Raw genomic sequence first — 18,790 nt, 5'->3', positions numbered from 1 at the left:
CCATGTACAGTACTGTAATCTACCCGCACGGGCACTTTTTGGGTACTTAGCTCCATGTGCAGTGTTGTTACCTACCCATACAGGCACTCTCCATGTACTCAGACCCATGTACAGTGCTAAAATCTACCCATACAGACACTCTTCATGTACAGGCACCCTCCAGACAATCTTCGCTGGCGTACAGTACTGGTATCTATCCGTACAGGCACTCGTAGCGCTCTGTACATCATTATCTACCCTTACTGGCACTCTCCAGGCAGTCTTAGCTGCCTATACAGCACTGCTCGCTACTTCTGACCCACTCCCTCCCCTTTACCCCTTTCAATCCGAACTTAAACAGCACTCAGTGGCTCTCAGTGCTTCACGAGGTACAGCCCCTCTCTCAAGAATATACCAAAGAAAAACGTTCTAGTGTTATTTCCTTACACGTCTTTAAAAACGTGAGAGCAGGGAAGACAGGCCAGATAATTGAGAGCAGCCCAGACCTTAAAAAGAAACCGAAACATGGAAAACGTCCGCTTCTGGAAGCCCCGCTGCTAGCAGTGAACAAATGTTGAAAAATGCATCATCCTGGGACCACCGAGCAATACAAAGAAAACAAGCATTTGCAATGCAATAGGTCTCGCAATTATCAGAGTTTGAGCTATTGACATTCTAAATGACAATGCCTTTTTTGTTTTGTTATACTTTTTAAAACCTAAATAAAATGCGTTGTCATTTACAAAGCCAATAGCCTAAGCTTGCGTAAATGCGAGACCTATTGCATTGCAAATGCTTGTTTTGGGGTTGTTTGCTTTTGAGATGTTATTAAGCAGTGATGGGCCTGACATGCGAGGAGGATCACTGAGCAGGAAGAAATATGATGAGAAAAGGATTGTCAGAGTAAAATAAAAACTTTTGATAAGTATTCCCAGCATTTACAGTTCAGCTTCTCTGGTTTCATTTTGATCTGCGAACTCAGTGTGAAAATGTATGTTTTTTGTGCGTTTAAAAAAACAAAGACTGAGAATGCCAAAGGCAGATTTCTCTATTACACCGGATGCAGCCTGTGATAAAGTATTGTGTAGCAGTTGCATATGACTTTTTTGTGTTCAGCAAAATGTAGGAATATAGACTGAGCATTTCTCATTTCTCCAAATGTGTGGTTTAACAGCCAATAGTCATTGCTTCGTTGTTAACTGCATAAAAGAGAATAAGCTCAATAGAAAAGCACTGTGTATGCTGAAAATATTCTGAAGATGGAAGCGCACGAGCCCCATTTGTACTCTGCATGCTGTTGTGTGTATTAAGGTGAACAGCCTCCCTCTGCGTAGCCTGTCTTTGCATTGCTTGCTGCCTGCTAGCCTACTTCCAGAGAGTCTTCACTAACGCCTCATTTCTCTAGTTCGTGCTTTTAATTATTAAAGGTTAATTTATACATAATTTATGGATGTGACTGCCTGAGGCGGAGACGCTGGGCTTTAATTAACAGAGACCAGGGTTCAGCGAGCAGTCGCGTTTAAAAAGGTGACTTTACTTCGCATCCCGTTTCGTGTAACATAAGATTTCTTTCTTGGCCTCCCGAGTGAAGCTTTGCTTTGCGTGCCAGTGCTTTCAGACGACCCCCAGAGAGCAAAACCAGTCTCAGCCTTTCACGTTTTTACTTGACTGGTGGAGGAATAGCCCCCAGCGCAGATTGGGTGACATGCTGGAAGAAAACCAATGATTTATGGCCTTGCAGGGTGTTCCTGCCAACGTGCAGGAGGATACAAGTGAAAGTAATCATTTCGCGGCCGCTTTGATGTTCTCAGTGGCCGCGCGGCTCACTGAGAACATCAAAGCGGCCGCGAAATGATCACGCAGGCTGCCAAATGGTGCGCGCGCCCGGCGCACATGCACTGTAGTTGGCGGCCTGAAATCACTGGTTTGCACTTCCAAATCCCCCTTTTACAAAAGCTCTCGCGAGAGCAGCGCTGAAGCGCTGGCTCAGGCGAGACCTAAAAACTTACTCTTGATGTAGAAACATCAAATATCTGTTGTTGGGGACTAAGAAGGTAATAACGGGAAGTGAGAGCTGCACCCTAAAACGATCCCCACACTTCCACTCATGGGTATGTGGCAGGGCTAGGTAGGTGGGGAGACATTTGCCTCTTTTATGAGAATCGCGCAGACCCCACAGAAACGGAGCATCTGAACCCTAAACACCCACCCCACGGGAGGATGTTCACAAGATGTCTCACCGCCCCCGGGCTGTTTTTCTTAACTTTGTAGTGGGAGGACGGTGGATGAAAGTTTGTAAATAAGGAGGGGGCCCGGGCGCCTAAATCTTCACCTCCAGGACTGGATGTACATAAAAGCCCATCTGGGCGCCTCACAAAGGGCCCATTAGGACTGTCTGATTCAAGGGGCGCTGAAGGCTGAGATACCCCCCCCCCCCCGCACTCACATACACACAGGAAGCGCCCATGGTCACTTATTGTTGCAATAAAACCTTTAGCTCTGCCCGCTTGAGCCGGTGGACCGGGAACTCCCTGTCTGTGTGGTTTAAGACACGGAGAACTTGGGCCAAGAGTAAGGGGCCGTGGCTCAAAGAGAATTGTGTTGCCTCAATGAAGCCCCATGTCTGGTCCTCCTTGCTTTTTGGGGGTAGAAACAATGTGTTTTTTCACAGGGAAGATACGATTAGAGGTGATGGGGGGGGGGGGGGGGGGTTTGTAAGGAGGAGAAAGGCAGTGGCCCAGGCAGTAAATGTCATCCGAAACCCGGAGGAGATAACGGGACGCGCCCCGTCTTCCTTCCACAGTGTCCGTTACATACTCCTTCGTAGGGGTGCTGTGCATTTGTTGGTCGGGGACCCTCTGTGCCAGCCTGGCAGGGAGACCCCAAATAGAGTACTGTGGCAGCTCTCCGGGGCACGGCTATGAGAAGACGTTGATAATCGGCTCTTGTAACTTTCTAAGTCGAGCATGGTAGGAAAGCTTCTCGTTGCCGCTGTGTGGATCCTTCACAAATGAACGAAAATCGAAAGATGGAGTGAAACACGTAAAATAGGGGTCCCCACGCCCGCGTGGAACAGAGCTAACCCCTGCCAGAGAGAGGTGGCTGCCTGTCGCTTGCTTGTTATTTTTGATCTCTATTTATTTCTGGTGATTTCAAACGAATCTTAGGTTGTGGCACCTGACTGCGATCTTTTTGTTGACGCTTGTTTTTTCTTATGTTAGCTTCTACGTCGCTTTTATTATTATCTTTTTTTAATGTTTTCTTTCCCGGACACGCGTTGCTTTTTCACGCGGTCTCCGAGCGCATCTTTTCGCCCCTTGCCCGGATAGTGCAAGTGGTGCCTTCTGAGACTGTTCTCAACAGGTGGGGGAGGAAGCAAACCTCGGACGGAGAAGAGCCAGCCCAAAATATAAACCAGGCAGACAACGTGGAATCCCGCCTTCTAGAGAGCATTGAAAGCGCAGTTTTATGTATTCCTTGCTATAAGTAGATGTAACGAGCTTGTCTTTATGGGGCCATGTGTTTGAAACACATGGCCACATAAAGATAAGAAAACGTTTGCGACGGGAGGAAAGCAGGCGAGGGAGTCCAAGTAGGCCGTCCTAAAAAGCCAAAGCGAGGCAACATAGAAAGCTGTTTTTCCAATGGCTGGCCACCGTTTAGCATAAACGGTGATGCCAGCCAATGGAAAAGAGGGGCGGGCTTGAAGCCCTTTACTGAAAATCCTCAAAGACATTAAATCTCGCCGAGCGAGCTGCGCATGTGTGCAGCCATGCTAGCCGAGACCTAAAAAGGTAAAACACACTCTGGACAAAGTGAGAAAGGTCAGGGAAATGAGATTGAAAGAGTGTAAGAATCTGTTACAAGAGTTACAGATAACACAAAAACTCCATTCTGTCATTAAGACCATTGGGCTTCAGAGAGTCGAGAAATTTAATCCAGTGGTTTTCTCTTTGCAGCAGGTGGTTGTTGTGGTCTCTTCCTTCCGATTTGGCCACTACATCCAAGACTAAGAACTATAGTGGACATATGTTGTGGTGATGTTCAAGAAAGTGGGCAGCAACCACTGAATTTGTATTCATTGTCCAGATGATGCTCTTATGTTCATGGATTCTAGTTATAATTTTTCTTTCAGTTTTGCCCACATAGACTAAGCCACATGGGCATTTCAAAAGGTAAACAACGTTAGTCGTGTTGCAGTTTGCAGTTATTTTCAGTTTGATGTGTGCCCGTCATGGGATGGTGCATCCAAGATCCTTAGATAACATTATTGCAGTTGCTGCAATTATAACAGGGTACAGTTCCTTTGTAATTGGTAGAAGTAGTGTCTTTGGGAGGTTTGGTTAACAGTTACTTCACATGTTTACCTCCGCTATATGCCAAAATGGGGTTCTCAGAAAAAAAGGCCTTTAAATACAGGTTTCATGGCAAGAATCGACCAATGTTTGTTGATGGTATTCTTGCAACGATGACTCATGGTGACATATTTAGACACCACCACCATCCAATTTTGTACCGGCTTCTGAATTTTCATTAGTAAATCAGCATGTGTTTTCTTGGCACTTTGACTTTTGGCTTGCACCAACACTCTCTGTGGGTAACCATGTTGCGCAAAACTCGTGAGCATGATATCACTTTGTTCTGCACAATTTTCTGGTTGAGATACATTGCGTTTAACTCGCAACAGTTGCGAGTACGGTAGATGATTAAGGGTTTTTTGGTGAAAGCTGTTAAAATGCAGTACATTGTTTCTGTCAGTAGTTTTCCGAAAGAGGTTGGTTACCAGCTTGTTGGAGATTCTACCGATCTGAACAACCAGAAAGCTCATTGTGTTTTGATGTACTTCGAACGTGAATTAAATCCTGTCATGAATTTCATCAAAAGCATCAGCTATCAACACGGTATATGGCCCTCACCATAGAATGAAAATGTCATCTCAAGAATACTGAAGCGTGTTCTTTCCAAGTTGTCAGGCTTAAGATGTTATCTTCCTCGAATTTGTGCATGAAGATGTTAGCATAAGCCAGCGCGGCGCAATTGCCCATGGACATTCCAGTGAGCTGTAGAAACCACTGGTCTTCCCATTTAAAATAGCTTTGGTAAAGGGTGAAATGAAGTAGTTCCATGAGGAATATTTGAAAATTCAAGTCAAGATTGGAGTGTTACAAAGTTTCTTCTATGGCTTTGATGGCTAAATCATGTGGGATTGAGGTATATAATGATTTTACATCTACCGTACATAGCCAAAGTTCTTCAACCGGCTCAATGGGGATTTGGTTGATATACAACTTACCCACAGATGCTTAGAGTACCAGATTCCTGCTACCCACTCTTTCTTCTCCTCACTCTCCTTTCCCCCGCAGTTCCACAAACTAGCAACGCACAGTGGGAGAAAGCAGCAAGGAGTTGAAAGCAAGGGAGGGCACAAAGAAAATAGTATGTGTGCATGCATGGAGCAGGACCCCTTGCTCCCTCTCCCGAGGCACAAGCGTAATCAGCCTAATGCCCGCCGCCTCGGCAACACCGAAGGGGCTCGCAGACTAGGCCTCCCTAAGACACCATCACACCAGCTCTTAAACCCTCAAGTCACCGGATTAAAGGCCCCCAATAACCAGAGCCTCAAACTCTGCGTAGTCTAAAAACACGGAGGAATAACCTCCTGGTAGGTCAAGAAAGCAGTAGGCAGTCAATCAAATGAAACCAGTGGGTTGGGAGGAGGGGAGGGGAGGGGAGGGGAGGGGAGGGGGAGGGGGAGGGGAGGGGGGGGGGAGGGGGGGGGGAGGGAGGGGGGGAGGGGGGGGGGGGAGGGAGGGAGGGGGGGAGGGGGGGGGGGGGGAGGGAGGGAGGGGGGGAGGGGGGGGGGGGGAGGGGGGAGGGGGGGAGGGGGGGAGGGGGGGGGGGGAGGGGGGAGGGGGGGGGGGGTCATGGAGCTCTCGCGCGGCTCCTATCCAAAGCCCAATGAGTCCTAAAGCATCTGGGGGCCGAAGGCTAGTGGGCCGGAGATTCAGGCCACCGACCTGGGCCAGCACAAGCCACAGTCCGCCATTGTCACCGTAATTATCACTGCGTAGGTCTTTCCGCCATCGGGACTGCCCCCACTGCACCTAGCAAATCTGTCTCGCTTCCAATCACCTCCGCTGACAAACTGCCGAAACAGGCGTCTTCCAATGGCACTATGGCAGCCACGAGGAACCTGTGCAGCTCCCACACAGCTCCGACTCCTGCATCAGACGGCAGGCACAGGGGGAAAGGAGTCATGACAAGGGCTAAAGGGCTTCCTAAAAACCAGCTGCGGGAAACAAGCTGGCTGCGACTGCAAAGCTCCTGCACGGCTACTACCGGGCTCCGGTGGCTTCTATTAAGCGGGGCGGGGCCAGAAGCAGCATACAAAAGCAGCATACGGGCATTGACCCAGAGACCCAACTACCGACACCAGCAACCTCAGGCAATGGATCAACGACTGTGCCAACACTCTCGCCCGAGCAACAAACCCTAAAACAGACGCACCGACAGAAAGACCAGCTGGTTCACCACCGACCTCCAGGGATCCAAGCGGACCTGCCGAAGACTCGAGAAAAAGTGGTGCCACGAAAAGACACCGGACAACCAAGCAGCTCTAAAGAACGCCAGCCGCAAGCACCACCAACTCATCCGAGCCACCAAAAGGACCTCCTTCAAGGAACGCATTGACAAAACACACAACAGCAAAGAGCTCTTCAACATCGTGAAGGAACTCTCCAACCCCAGCTCCAACAACATCCCGCCGTCGCAAGACCTATGCTACTCCCTAGCCAACTTCTTTCACCGCAAGATTGTAGACATCCACGACAGCTTCAACACCCAGACCCTCCCTACAGCCGCCGACACTGCAGACTCGCCGCCCCCCAGCCTCACCAACCACCTGCTCTCCTGGACCAACGTCAACGATGACACCATCAAGACCATGAACACCATCCACTCCGGCTCACCATCCGACCCCTGCCCTCACCACATCTTCAACAAAGCAAACCTCATCATCGCACCCAAACCCCGGAAGATCATCAACAGCTCCTTCAAGACCGCCACCTTCCCGGAAAGCTGGAAGCACACAGAGATCAACGCCCTACTCAAGAAACCCACAGCAGACCCAAAGGACCTCAAGAAATTCCGCCCCATCTCCCTTCCCGGCGAAAGTCATCGAAAAGATCGTCAACAGGCAACTGACCCACTTTCTCAAGGAGTACATCCTGGACCCGTCCCAATCCAGATTCCGCAGCATTCACTGCACCGAAACCGCCCTCGTAGCTGCCACAGACTATATCAGGACCCTACTGGGCAACAGCGAAAGCGCGGCCCTCATCCTCCTTCGACACCGTCTGCCACCACATCCTACGCACACACCTACACGACGCAGGAATACGCGACAAAGCCCTGGACTGGACCACCTCCTTCCTCACGGACAGAACCCAGAGGGTCCACCTCCCCCCATTCCGGTCTGAAGCCACCAAGATAATCTGCGGCGTGCCCCAAGGATCATCCCTCAGCCCTACCGTTTACCAATGTCTACATGGCACCGCTCGCCAACATCGTCCGCTCGCACAACCTCAACATTGTCTCCTACGCCCACGACACTCAACTGATCCTCTCACTCACCAAAAACCCTGACACCGCCAAAACCAACCTCCACGAAGGAATGAAGGCCATCGCCAGCTGGATGCAGACTAGCCGCCTGAAACTCAACTTGAACAAGACAGAGGTCCTCCTCCTTGGATCCACCCCCTCCGCCTGGGACGATTCCTGGTGGCCAGTCGCACCCACCGACCATGCATGCAACCTGGGGTTCATCCTGGACTCATCGCTCTCAATGACCCAACCAGTCAACGCAATCGCCTCCTCCTGCTTCAACACCCTCCGCAAGATCTACAGATGGATCCCCACCAGAACCGGAAGGACGGTCACACAGGCCCTCGTCAGCAGCAGACTGGACTACGGCAACGCCCTCTAAGCAGGGACCACGGCCAAACTCCAGAAGAGACTCCAACGCATAAAGAACGCCTCCGCACACCTCATCCTCGACATACCCCGCCACAGCCACATCACTGCCCACCTGAAAGACCTGCACTGGCTCCCAGTCAACAAGGGGATCACCTTCAAATTCCTCACCCACAAAGCACTCCACAACACCAGACCAGCATACCTCAACCAATGTCTCACCTTCTACACTCCGAACCGCCAGCTTCGCCGACCTCGCCCTCACCACCGTCCCACGCATCCACAGGACCTCCACCGGCGGCAGATCCTTCTCCTACCTCACCACCAAGACATGGAACACCCTCCCCACACAGCTGCGACAGACCCAGGACCTGCTGACCTTCAGGAGACTTATCAAGATCTGGCTGTTCGAGCAGTAGCTGCCGCCCCTCAGCACCTTGAGATCCTCACAGGTGATTATTGGCTCCCTACAAATGATTGACTTATTCATTCACCACAAAATTGAGAATAAGTTTTGCGAGACATGAACATTTTTCGGTCTGAATAGCAAATACGTGATATTTGTCAAAAACTAATGGGTCAACAGGAGTCTTCCATGTAATTCCTCTTTCTTGCAATAGTAATTCCTAACCTGTAGCTCGTGTCCAACCCTAAACTCAAACCAAATGCAAGTTATTTGTACACAAGCACAGCACTCTCTCAAAGTGACATGGTCCACTTATTTAAAAAAGTATTGGTGTATTTTCAACTTCTTGATTCGAGCTCTCTAGGTATACAATGTATAACCACCTGGCAATCAATCTTTAAACAAAAACAACGTGATGTCACTTAGGAAGCACATCACCGGACAGGGCCGGAGGTGGCTTAATGGCCAGCCGATAGAAGGCGTAACTTCTTATAATCTTGGAGTTGAGCTAGTCTCACTGGCCTCCTTCCCGCCCCACCCCCCCCAAAAAAAGACATGATCAAGGAAAAAGCCATGGATTTGATCTTTGCACTTGTAGCCCTTTCAACAAAAAAAAAAATATATAATAATAATAATAATAATAATAATAATAATAGGGGTCCACTCTCTGATGCCACTTCTAGATGTGATTAAAGTCAAATGTTCACGAACACTAGCATACAGCAGCTAACTGATCCTCAGGTGCGATGCAAAACTTCTGGATTCCCTTCAGATCAGAACGTATAAGCTCATCTTCCACCTTCCAAGAGCGGCTTCCCCAGCCCAAGTAAGGCTCGAGTTTGTCCTGGCAAAAACAAACGTGGGCCAGGAGAGGCGCCTTCTTGAAATTCTGCTACAAAGCTCTGTCTGCTGCAAGGGAATCCTTGAATTACTAAATTTTGACTGAAATAAATTCACACACAGAAGCAGTACATTTTAAGAACTACTTAGAGGAATCCATTGAAATTGTGGGTCTTGGTGAGCTGTGGCAACTGTCAACTACCCAGGCTGTATTAAAAAATATATATAATAATAATAATAATAATAATAATAATAATAATAAGTAAATAAATGTAGCCAAATGATAGGTTGACTGGAGGATAAGAACAACCTAACTAAGAGGTCCCATATGTTCTTTTACATATAGCCTGGAGCAACCGTATTTGGGGCCCAGCTACTCAATTCACATCATGAAAAAGTTGATGACTTTGCAGCTAGAGTCTATCCCGATCTTGAATGATACCCCGAAGTGAATGGAAACAGGGATTGACACGAGCAAAAAATGCCAACTATGTAGCTCAGATGACGAACCCTTATACATGTTTTTTTTTTTCATTTATGCGCGCTTGTTGAACCACCACAGGGTCTTGCTACATAAAGAACTAAGGGCTCTGGGAATTCTGAGTTGCAGGCAAGCGCTTATTTAACCACACAAAACCTTATGCCAAACATTCGCATAGTCCAATTCTTTGACCTCTCCAAGAACGAGGTAGCAGCCGCAGCACAGTGTAATGGGGTTAACCAAGAATGAATTTGCATAACTGCTTAGGGAACATCACCTTTTATGAACCCTTCGTTTCTTATTACCATTTTAAGACCTCTTTCAATAGTAAAAGATGGGACATAGGCACATAATGAACAGCTGGTAGTGTAATGGTTTTAATTAACTATGCACTTAATAAATATATCCAGATAAACGATCTACTGAGAAAAGGGGTGGTTGAACTCTCTGGAACCCTGCTCGCACTTTATTGATCTGCTTGCACTTTATATGATGGAAGAGTTTCTTGAATCTACTCAAATCTGTTATAGCTGCTATAGATACATGGCGCAAGTTGTCATTCTTTTAGATTGTTGTGTATCTTTGGTTTTATTGTCTTATTGTATTTTATTGTATAGGGGTGGTTAACCTCGCTGAAACCCTGCTTGCACTTTATCAGATGGCTGTGATTCTAAAATTTAGTCAAATCTGCAATAGATACCGGATGCAAGCTGTCGATCTTTTATATTGTTGTACGTCTTTGGGTTTATTGTCTGTTGTATTTTATTGCAATGGTTGTAACTAGGCAAATAAAAATAAACTTGAAACTGCTTAATTAAGATGGCAAATAGTTAATACATTTCTATGGATTTCGGTTTGATTCACTTTAAAAACTTTAGATAACAGAGCTTTGGCCAATCATGTCCCAAAACCCATCCAAATAGGACTACGCACAGATGCTAAAGCATTCTTAGGAGAGTTTGAAGATTGGATTAGCAATACAGTGAAAGCAATGGGCGCTGGCAGTGCAAGGTCAAGCTGTGGAACACGTTAAGTTCCTCGATCTAATGAGTACACAACATCACGTTTGCACTATTGATAAAGAGGTCACAACCTCAAATTAGGGGTTCCGCTTTCATGATATAAAGTGGCCTTGAGGCAACAGTAACAAATAGCATAATCAGGTTACATAACAGGGCAAGTGAAAAACGCAAACACTCCGTTTAGATATTCAAACAACGTCAGTCTTACCCATCAGTGTTGCAAGAAGGCATAAAGAATACATCTCCTTGTCAATCTGTTCTTGAAGTTCCTTAGATATCGCATTTGTCACTGCAACATCGTCATGCTTTACTGTGTGAGCAGAAGAGGGCTGGATAGGTTGTTCACTTTTACCCTTAAGGATCTCGATTGTGATCCTATCGCCATGCTGTAGAGGAACAGGTTCATTTTCCATGCCGTTCTTGGGAGGCAAAAGCTCTTTGGGTGGGAAACCATAGCGTATACACTGCAGATATGAGGGAATGTCGAATTCTTTTGTAATTCCTTCCTGTAACTCACAAAACGTGGTAGACGATTTAAGAGTAAGCATAGCCTGTCGGCCATCATTAGTGGTCATTCTTATTTTCTTTTCTTTAGTAGCAGTTGGTGAGTAGAGAGCCTTCGTAGGAGTCGCGGGAGCAGAAGAGGATTCATCTCGCATCAAACTAGGTGAAGCTGCCCGAGGTGGTGCTTTCTGCTCTTGCTTCAAAGAATCGGTTTTTCGTTTCTGCATCAGCGAAGCCTGTTCTGCAATATTTTGCTGAATTGTTCTTTCTGTTTTGCTCATAGTCAATTCTTCTTTATGCAGCGTTTTTCCCTTTTGACCAGTGAGGATAATTTTTGTTGGAAGGGAACTCTCTGCCTCATGCCCTGGATCTGTGATGCGGGGAGCGTGAGCACCATCAATGTTGACAGGAGTGTAGTCATCTGGATTCTTTTTGGCAGTATGGTGCAGTATCGTATTAACAACTTTTTGAATCAGAATCTCACTCCCAAATTCGCCAGGAAAGTGTTTGGTCACCAACTTCATTGCAACGTCATAGACGTTGCTATTCAATGTCACGTCGGTCTCATACTGGAACCAGTAGACGGTCTCCCGCACCGTTCTTCCATTCCAGTCCAAGTTGATGGGGAAGGCCTCTGGTAGGTTGTCATACTCCTTCCCATCCCAATAGTGCTTGAACCCGCAGCCACACTTGCCTCCAGCGGACCTGCTGTTAGTTCTGTCCCCGTCCAGGAAGCATATAGAGGCATCGGCCCTTACACGGCGCACAGAGGTGGCATGGCACCAGTTGCAGGCGGTTAGGTTACTCTGGCTGTAGTCCGGCACTAGCACGTCGTTGTCCACGTCGTAGGAGCAAACAATGTTGTTAAGTGGAAAGCTATAGTTCTTGTCGGATCTTAGTTGCCCGTGTGTACTCTTGGCCAGGTTGTAAAGCTTCCCCCCAGGCGACAACCACTCGGGAGCCACGTGCAGCTCCGACAAGGCTCCACACACCAGGCATCTGTGCAGTCTGCTCTCTTCCACTGCCTTCTTGGCGGCCGTGGTCACATCTTCGGGCTGGGCTCCGATTACGCCAGTGCGGCGGTAAAAGTAATGGTGCACGTCAGACACCAGGCTGGGGTGTACCCCGTACTTGTCCATAAACACCTCTTCCATGGCAGCCACCAGCCGCAATAGATACTTATCTTGCAGGCCACGGTCGCCACCGATCACGCAGCTGCCGTCATCCTCCAGATGGATGTATGTGCTGATAAGCTCCTGCGGCATCCCCCATGCCTTGGGTAGGAGCTTGGCAGGAAGACGGGGCAACGCTGCGCCCTTGACTCCCACCAGCGGGATGTAGTGGTTGCGACCAGAGCTGCTCCATGCAATACAGATGGGCTTGTTCAACTGCCCGTCCTTGCCCCTGCACTGTTCGGGGGGCACCAAGCCAGGCAGGAAGGTAGCCGAGTAGTCCCCGGGGCTGCGCATGCCGCTCAACGAGTCCAGCAGTATAACGGGCCGGTGCAGGACATTGGCCAGTCCAAAGACGTGCACGTTGCGCAGTCCTAGCGGCACGCCATCAGGTGGCACGAAGAGAGGGTCGCACTCGCCCACGATATCGGGCCATTCCGCCGCGTCGATAAAGTCACTCAGAAGTGCCCGGTAGCGAGGCAGGTTCCGCCGTAGGTGCGCCTGCAGGTTCTCCCTCAGCGCGTGCCAAAACAACTCGCGGCCCACCAGCGAGCGCGACACGGCGTGCACCAGGCAGTGCCCGTCGCCGTCCACATGCACCGGCACTAGCCCCTCGCGGCCTCCGTTGGCCCGGCGGACGGCCTCGAGCGTGTCGCGCAGATAGGACAGACTGCCCGAGCGGTCGCGGCCGTAGCCCACAGCGTCCACGTGCTCTGGCTCTATGAGGAAAGCTCTGTCTGCCAGGAGAGCGCAGTCGAAGACCGGACCCTGTCCCATGTCGCGCAGCGGCTTTGCTTTGCCGGTGGCCTTATCCATGCCATAGCGCGCCAGGATTGGAGATAGGAGCTTGCAGTGGTAGTTGCTCAGGCCCAGTACTTTTACAGGTTCATTGCTGTTGTTGCTCCCGCCGCTGCCTCGAGATCGGGCGGCACCGCTAACACCCAGAAGCGCGTTGCGGAGAAGGTTATGCAGTACCACGTCTGGATCGGTGACTTCTTCAACTCCGCTAAGCTGCCTCTGCTCATGCCGGCGACCGCACTCAGTGCACTCGATGCTTGCTGAGCCTTGGGCAGCCGGGAAGAAGAGCCGCGCCTGGCATTTGGGATCCGGGCAACTTCCCGAAAAGATGCGCCGGTCTTTCCTCTTGGGTCCAGGCTGGGCCATGCCTACTGACACCCCTGGTGGGGCACCCTCACCAGCTCATCGTCCTCTGGGAGGCCTTTGTTTTGATTCTCTGTCCGACCAACACGGAAGCGCCTCTCTTTGCCTTTTCATGCCTAGTGTAGCCGTTGACAGACGTAACGGCCTTTCCCACCCGCCGGCTGGCAATGCGCAGGCGCATTAAGAGTGGCACTCTTTTGGGAAATGTAGTTCTATTTTGCCACCGTATTCTGCTTCTGGGGTTAGCGGGTGTTTTCTATGGACTGCAAGAACCGGCATGCAGCTGTGTCGGGAGTGTTTACCTCACAATGCACGCTCGGACCTATGGCACTAGCAACTGACGAATTGTCAACCAGATAAGCGACTTGCGAGAATGGAGGCAGAAACATAGTTAAAGGACAATGCGGGCACGGTCACAAAATAGCAATTGAAAATAGCCGCCATGATAGAACGATTTAATTTTCATTAGAAGGTGTAAGATTACCATTCAACACCCAAACATGATCGTATCTTAACTATTTGCTTCAATAAATTGGGGAAATGAGTGTATCTGAACAATACAATCAGCTCGTTAGTTTTCTAATACTTCAAACAAACTTTCAACACAAATAACCACATACGACATACATTAAGGTTCTGCAAATCCTCATATCAATACGTGGCAGCGGCTCAACAAATAGTACCAAAACGGCTGCTGTTCTTGATTTGTATTGAAGAATGACTTTGCGAACCTAGCCCTGCTTCAACGTTCATTAAGCTGAAAGACCACATTGACTTCCTTCTTTGCCTTGTGCTTCGTTTCTCTTGTTGGGAAGTCTTCTTGAGCCATAGCAACAGGTTATTCACCGTAGCACAAACTGCATTGTATCACGAGGTTCAACACTTCATTGTTTTATCGCTTTTATCCATCCATAAGCAGAAAGGAACATGAACTTACCTGCCAAGTTTTTAGATTGGTTATGCGTGACATTTCAATGGTGCACTTACGGGTGACATTGGACTGCAAAATGTGTGGCACTTGGAGTGGCTCTTTCTCGTCAGTAAAAACAAAAAAATGAAGTTCTTTGAAAGAGCTAAATAGCACACATTACAATTTTGTGAACAATGAGAAGCTCTAAAAATATCTTGAAACGAACGCAAAACTCCTGAGATAGAATGCGGCTAATCTAAATCCTCTTTCTAGAATGACCCTTCTGCAAAACAATTGCGGCACTATCATTCATATCATCATTCTGTTTGTATCTCTTATGTAACTCGTGCAATACAAAGTCCCTATGTAATTCAACTGGTTCTTTTGTAAAGCGCCCTGACACCTTCGGGTAATGTTTGCGCTAAAATCGCATTACATAAAAAAAATCATAGTAATTAGGACAAATCTTGAGGAAGTTGCAGGGGCCTGTGGAGCTTTATGCTCAGCATGACAAGATTCCAATTGTGAATCAACACTATGTTATGTAATAGGCACCAAATAAGTTTTAGAGACCAGTGCATCTAAAATTTAATAGAATGAATAAAAACATGTCTCTCTCTTCTTGACAGTACAATATAACTAAAACTGTAAGAGTGGCCAAATAGGTAAATGTACATGCTGCAGAGATGAATGAACTTCAGTGCAGAGAGAGTGCACGACTCACCTGACTAGATTGTACCATCAGGCGCACCTAGGGAATGTGTCTGCCAGAATAAAACTTGCCTTGAGCGTCTTTCATGTACTTTGTCATGTTGGCGTTCTACCTGTTGTGCTATGTTGCTACTGAGCACGTGGGGGAGAATGCCTAGGTATGGAACGTTCGGTTGAGAACAGTTATGCGTTGACAGTTGTTCTGCGGCTTATCCAGTCGTGCCTCTGTCGCTTTCCCTCACGAAGAATAAACTTATTTAAACTGTATACAAGACTTAAATCATGTTCTATTTGTTTGCCGGACGTTGCAAATAATACGTCGCAGATACCTAAGGAATTGTTTTCTAAAGTATAATATTACCACAGCAGAAGCGGCACGGAACTGTCTGCTGGCACCCCCACCTGAACTCGTGTGTTTTACATTGTTAGCTTTTTTAAACAATTTTTAAATATATATTAGAACAGTATTGACTGATTTACTCCGTATGTTTCTGGGCACGTGCACTTTTGAAAACCTACTTGCTGCTAGCTAATGAGTACTGTATGCTGATTATTTATGTAAGTATTTGAGCACTGGCACTTTTCTCAACTTTCATGCTGCTAGCTAACAAGTACTGTATTCTGATTTCTTATGTGTGTATCTGAGCACTTGCATGTCTTCAATCTTTTTATACCGCTAGCTATCGAGTACCGTATGTTGAAAAGGCACCGGCACTTTTCCAAACCTTCTTGCTGCTACCTAACGAGTACAGTATGCTGATTTTCTAAGTGTGTATTTGAGCACTTGCACTTTTTCAATCTTTTTTTGCTGCTAGCTATTGAGTATCGTAAGCTGATTTTTTTTTGGGAGAAGTTTTAAAATATTTTTTGTATTATTATTATGCTGTTGATGTTTTGTACTGTACTATGAATGGACAAATTCCCACTTTCGACTACATGGTTATGCTGCTGGTTATCCTGTACTGTATTACGAATTCACAGATCCCTGCATTTTATTATATGGTTTGAATTTTGAACGTTTGTATGGTAGTTTTAGATTATAATCTTTGTAAAAGTCCCCTGAGTATCAATCGATGGTAATTTGATTTATTGCAGATAAATCCTCTTGGCACCCGAACATTTATTGAATGGTTCCCATGTACATGTTTTTACTTGTTCCTATATGATATGCTATGACGAATTTAGTACTTTTCTCTTTCTCTTTTGATGGAGTGTAATGTTGATTTTTAGATGTATCCTTTTCTTTTATGTGGAACTCCTCGGAGTCCCAAATCATAATAAATAAACTGTTAAACTGCAAACTGTTATTTAAACTACTACAAGAAGTGTTGGAGTCTTATTTACCACAATTTGGCTACATCTGGACCTGTGAGCCACGTGTGCAGTTTCCTTGTTCTGTGTTGGAGAGCCATGTATGCCGCAAGGAGATTCTTTATTCCGACGGCTTTGTGCAGTGAGTAATCCTGTTAACACTGTGTCCTTTTCGTTGGGGTCCACCGCTGTGCTGGAGGAAGAGCGAGAGCTTTGCAGGTACTTTCTTTGGTTTTGACTGAGGCTGCGAGAAGTTGTTGAGGACGAGCTTGTCTGCCCCGATCCTCCTACCAGTGTACTGCGGTGATGAGTCTGTGGATATGCGCCTATTTCCGCACCAGTGCTGAGGAGTGCCAGCTGCATGTTATTACAAGTACGTCAGCAGCAGTATAGTCATTTCTTCTGGCCTGGTGCATCACAGTGATATGAACACCTCGTGAGGAAATTTAATTTTCTTCAACACGTTGATGATTCAGTGACGCGCACGCTTGGGGGTGTATTTCAGTTGAAGTATTATCTTCAGGGTTGGTGTGTCACAGTGATACGCACCCCTTTAGAGGAATTTTGCCCTCTTCAATGTGCAAAGTTCATGATGCGTTTCTGGCTTTGCGTGTCACGGTGATACGCACATCTTAAGAAGAGAAATATTAATTTCTTCATCACATCAAGGTTTTAGTGACGCGCACACTTGGGGATGCATTTCCAATCCTTTGTGCACATCTTGAAGCCTTCTAGCTCTACAAAGTGAATGGATGCGCACACATTTCGCACTACATGAAATTTATGGTGATGTGCACTGCTCATTTTTAAGAGGTTTACATAACAGTTTTGTGGGGTTAGTAATTTGCTCCCATCTTCTTTGGGTATTTATATAAACACTGTGTACTAGGCTCAATTTTCTTTCACTTACTCCTCCATTGCCATTTTTACCTGGACCAGGGGAACCACACATGAAATGGCCTGAATGGAAGGACTATTTTATGAACTATTTATCAGCAGTTGAAGAGGAGGGGTCTGAGGAGTTTACTTCCTTACTTAAAAAGAAAATTTCACTGCATAGTCTGGGTCCTGAAGGGATATGCATCTACCTTCAACTGGAGAAGGCTAGAACAGCAGAAGAAGAGGATGTTTTTGTGAATGCTCTTGATGACTTGGATCACTATTATCTACCCACAATTTGCGTAGCCGTTGACAAGTTCAACTTCTTCCAGAGAAAGCAGGGCAAGTGATCAATATGCTAACAGGGTCCAGATTGTAAATAACATTAGCCCTATCTATATAACTTCTGAGGACAATGTCTTTACGACGGGTGAAATTCTGTCGGCCCTCAAAACTGTACACAGTGGACGTGCTCCTGGCATTGATGGAGTCCCAGCGGACGTTTTCTTAAACGACACTGATAGGTGGTGTAAATATATTCACTTACTAATAAACCACATAGCGAGGGGAGCAGCTATCCCGGCATCATGGCGGAGTGCTGTTATCATCCCTGTGTACAAAAAAGGTGACCGTTCCCAGCCTTGTAATTACCGCCCGATTAGCCTAATTGACACAGTGCAAAAAATCGTTGGGCGAGTGATTGTTAATCGATTGCTCGATTGGGCGGAAGAATTCAATATTCTATCTCCATTTCAGGCTGGGTTTCGTAAGGCCACTAGTACTGTGGACCAAGTTTTTCGGTTCCAGCTGATCCAGTGGAGAACTGTGGTGCTAGCCGGGGGCAGTCTTTATGCGGCTTTTGTCGACTTGAGGGCTGCCTTCGACATGGTACCAAGGGCGAAACTGTGGGAAGTACTTGCGGCCTTGGGGGTCCCAGGAGTCCTGTTGACTATGATCATGAGATTACATGAAGGCACCTATGCTAAAATTCAATGGGGTGGATACGGTAAAGATACTGCCGAATTTCCTGTTGAGCGTGGGGTTCGGCAGGGGTGCTCAATGGCACCTACTTTGTTCACCCTTTTCATTAATGGCATAGTCCCCTGTATTCAATCACAGGCAGTTGATGCTCCTTCTCTTACAGGTGTAAAAGTTCCGATTTTAATGTTTGCCGATGACACGTTAATTTTATCTAAAACTCCAAGTGGATTGCAAAAAGCATTGGATATTTTCGATAAGTTCTGCGGGGATCACGGTCTGGAGGTGAACGCGTCTAAAACAAAACTCATGGTTTTTAATCCGTATCGTAATTTTAAATCTAACATTACCATGAGTGGACGCACTCTTGAGGTCGTATCATCATTCACATACCTGGGAATCCTTATTTCTAATGATAATAGGTGGAACCAGCATCTAAACATTGCAACTTTGAGGCACAAGCAA

General features: G+C 47.1%; 1 protein-coding gene across 1 annotated transcript in view; it reads right to left on the bottom strand.

Annotated features, from left to right (window-relative positions):
• The window catches only part of VCPIP1 (valosin containing protein interacting protein 1), a 114,940-nt gene extending 101,223 nt beyond the window's left edge, over nt 1-13,717 (bottom strand). Inside the window, exon 1 of the mRNA XM_085605510.1 lies at nt 10,908-13,717. Coding sequence (XP_085461636.1) covers nt 10,908-13,539 — 2,632 coding nt within the window. The 5' untranslated portion in view covers nt 13,540-13,717. The remainder of the gene's footprint in view (nt 1-10,907) is intronic.
• Nucleotides 13,718-18,790: the final 5,073 nt, after the last annotated feature.

This window comes from Triturus cristatus, chromosome 5_1 (assembly GCF_964204655.1).
Source record: "Triturus cristatus chromosome 5_1, aTriCri1.1, whole genome shotgun sequence".
Lineage (NCBI taxonomy): Eukaryota > Metazoa > Chordata > Amphibia > Caudata > Salamandridae > Triturus > Triturus cristatus.
Note: the sequence above shows the minus strand (reverse complement) of the source record. Positions and strands in the feature narration are given on the sequence as shown.